This window comes from Eimeria tenella, genomic scaffold (genome assembly GCF_000499545.2).
Source record: "Eimeria tenella Houghton genomic scaffold, Eth_scaff1242, whole genome shotgun sequence".
Lineage (NCBI taxonomy): Eukaryota > Apicomplexa > Conoidasida > Eucoccidiorida > Eimeriidae > Eimeria > Eimeria tenella.
Genome location: NW_013543711.1, coordinates 1 through 3,346, shown reverse-complemented (window position 1 = coordinate 3,346; position 3,346 = coordinate 1). Strand labels below are relative to the sequence as shown.

General features: G+C 59.4%; 1 protein-coding gene across 1 annotated transcript; it reads right to left on the bottom strand.

The window, feature by feature from the left end:
* Positions 1 to 470: 470 nt before the first annotated feature.
* Positions 471 to 3,192, bottom strand: ETH_00009715 (uncharacterized protein; the record flags this gene model as incomplete). The annotated part of the gene is made up of 7 exons (XM_013378973.1): positions 471 to 605; positions 1,002 to 1,549; positions 1,777 to 1,832; positions 2,103 to 2,161; positions 2,425 to 2,526; positions 2,789 to 2,859; positions 3,123 to 3,192. Coding segments are annotated over 7 exons (1,041 nt in total), but the record flags the coding sequence as incomplete, so codon positions are not given.
* Positions 3,193 to 3,346: the final 154 nt, after the last annotated feature.

The following is a 3,346-nucleotide window of genomic DNA, read 5'->3' as shown; positions in this document are numbered from 1 at the left end:
GGCCAGTCTCACTTTCAAAACCCTAAACCCTAAACCCTAAACCCTAAACCGTAAGGCGGAGCAAGTAGAAGAAGCCACAGCGAGGGCCTGCTTGCCAGCAGCAGCAGCAGCAGCAGCAGCGGCAGCGGCCAGCAGCAAGCTCGCCGCCGCTGCTCTTGGGAGAGCAGCAGCAACGTGAGCAGCAGCGACGCACAAGAAGGGAGAGCAGCAAAGCCAAGTAGTTAAGCAGGAAATGCTGCAGCGCCTGGCCCTGCTGCTGCTGCCGGTGCTGCTGCTGCTGCCGCTGCGCTGCTGCTGCAGCTGCCGCTGCGGGCCCAGCAGAAGCTGCAGCTGCCGTTGCAGCAGCAAACGGTCCCTCCGGACTTCCATGCTCTGCCGCCCTCCTGCTGCAGCTGCTGCTGCTGCTGCAGCAGTAGCACCAGCAGCAGCAGCAGCAGCTGCTGCTGCTGCAGCAGCAGAGCAGCAAAGCCTCAAGGCATGGGCAGCAGCATTCCGTGGATGTTGCGGGGCGTTTTGCCTTCGAAAGAAACTGTTAAACGCCGCAGCTCGTCGAGGCAAAGCGAAGCAGCAAAAGCGGGCCACGGCTGCGACAGCGCCCGTCCACTCTGCAGCAGCAGCAGCAGCAGCAGCAGCGGCAGCAGCACAGAAAGCAGCAGCAGCGGCAGCAGCAGAGGCAGCGGACGGGCCTGAAAATTAGTAGACAGAGGGGGCACACAGAAAGGAAAAGAAACGAGCACCAGCAACGACAGCAACGCCGCGCCACAGCAGCAGCAGCAGAAGCAGCAGCGGCAGCAGCAACGGCAGCAACAGCAGCAGCACTACCACAAGCTGCACACGCTGTGAGACGTTAAAACAGTGCAGCTGCACAACGAGAACAGCAGCAGCAACAACAGCAACAACATCAGCAGCTGCTGCAAGACCAAAGTATTACTCCATCTATCCCTGCTGCTGCTGCTGCTGCTTCTGCTGCTGCTGCTTCTGCTGCAGCTGCTACTGCTTACAAGTTGAGGGTCTCTTTGGAGCAGATCCCCGTAAAAATTCAGAAATGAAACTCGATAGCGAGACTTGGCGAAGCGCTGGAGCGCCTCATCTTGCTGCTGCTGCTGCGGCGTCTGCTGCTGCTGCTGCTGGTGCTGTGGCTTCTGCTGCTCTTGCTGCGAGTCGTGCTGCTGCTGCAGCTGCTGCTGCTGGTCTGAGTGCTCCCGAGGCGCAGCAGTGTGTCCTGGGGTCGGCTCTGACCTGCTCGAGGCGCATTCACCTGCTACAGGAGCAGCAGCAACACCATCTGCTGCTGCTGCTGCTGCTGCTGCATCGCTGGCTGTGGGCGCAGCAGCAGCAGTCTCGGCCTCAGCATTCTCTGCTGCCTCTCCAGCGCGTTTATCTCCTTCTTGCTGCTCTTCTTGCTGCTTCTGCAGCTGCTGTGGCTGCTCATAATTGGGCTCAAGCTTTTTCTGCTGCTGCTGCTGCTGCTGCCGAGAGAACACCAAGACGCCGTCATGCGTGGCGTACAGACACTGCAAAATGATTGTCTCCTCTCCTTCAGGCCCCCCTAAAACACAGCAGCAGCAGCAGCAGCAACAGCAGCACAAGCAGCACCAGTTGGCCAGATTCAGAAGCAGGCACAGTGGAGCAGCTGCAGCGGCAGCAAGGTCTGCCAGCTGCAGCTGCAGCAGCAACTGCAGCAGCATCAAAAGCAGCAGCTGCAGCAGCAGTAAAAGCAGCAGCTGCAGCAGCTGCTGCAGCAGCAAAAAGCAACAGCCCCTCATGGGGCCTCACCGCAGCGGTAGGCAACGTCCCAGCCAAGAATGAGATAAACTGCTTCTCGCATGGCCCTGCAGAGGCAAAGGAACAGCTGCTGCTGCCAATCTTGCTGTTGCTGCTCCTGCTGTAACTGTTCCTCTTGCTGCTGCTGCTGCTGCTGCTGCTCAACAGACTACATCTAGCGCTGCTCTTGGCCAGTTGCGCCCTCAGACACAACGAAACAAGCAGCAACTGCATCAGTAGTCACACTGCAGCAGCAGTAACCACGGCGCAGCACAAGCTGCTGCTGCAGCAGCAGCAGCAGCAGCGCCGTCCTCGGGACAGTAAGCGCAGAGACTCACGCAATCTGTTGCACGCAGTGCTGCTGCAGCAGCTCCATCTTTTGCTTCGTTTTGTCAACCTGCGCACAGCACCACAAGCGGCTGTTGCTGCTGCTGCTGCTTTGTTGCTGCTGCTGCTGCTTTGTTGCTGCTGCTGCTGCTTCCGCTTATTTCCGGCTGCTGCTGTGCAGTCTTGGTGAGGGTTGGCACAAGACAGAGCAACGACAGCAGCAGCAGCAGCGACAGCTGCAGCCCCACCAGCAGTGGTCACAACAAGCTATCCAGCAGCCGAAGGCGCGGCGAGAGCAGCAGCAGCAGCAGCAGCAGCAAAAGAGCTGCTTACCTCTGCTTCCAGTGTCTGCACTCTTTGCGCATGGTCTGCTGCGTCGCCCGAGCCTCCCCGCAGCAAACGTTCTAAAGTGGAGACGCGCTCCAGAGCCCGTTGCTGCAGCAGCAGCAGCGCAGCAGCAGCAAGAAAGCAGCACCAGCAGCAGCGCAGCAGCAGCAAGAAAGCAGCAGCAGCAGTACAGGAGCAGCGCGGACATCTGCCAGCGGGAACACTTGTGCAGCAACCCGCACCATGAGCTGCGGCAACAAAGCAGCGGCAGTACGCAGCAGCAGTAGCAGCAGTAGGAACAGCAGCAGCAGCAGCAGCAGCAGCAGAGCCAACAGCAGCTGCAGCAGCAGTGCATTCACAAAGACCCCACCAGCTGCGTTTGGAGGCTTCGCTCTCTGCCCAGGCAAACAGAGACGTCCGCTAGTTCGTTCAGCAGCTGACCTGCAGCAGCAGAAGCAGCAGCAGCAGCAGCAAAAGCAGCAGCAGCAGCAGCAGCAAATGGAAAACTTCTCAGTGTCCACGATGGCACAGCCAGCAAGTGGGCAAAGACGCTTTCAGCGGCAAAATCACTAACTCTCACAAACCGCAGCAGCAGAAGCTGCTGCTGTTCCTGCTCCTGCTGCTGCTCCTGTTGCTGCTGCTGCTGCTGCTGCTCCAGTTGCTGCTGCTGCTGCTGCAGGTGCTGTGTCTGCTCAGCACAGTACCTTGACGCTTCTCAAGCTCCGCCGCCTCAGCAGCTTTTCGCTGCAGCTCCCCCTTTAAACGAGCATTCTCCTGCAGCAGCAGCAGCAGCAGCAGCAAGTCAGGTCATTTACAGCAGCAGGAAATCCCAGCAGTATCATTAACAGCAGCAGCAGCGAGCCTGCACGCCGAAAACAACGCCTCAAAAACGAGCCCGCCCCGCTTTCCCTGCGGCTGCTGCAGCCCC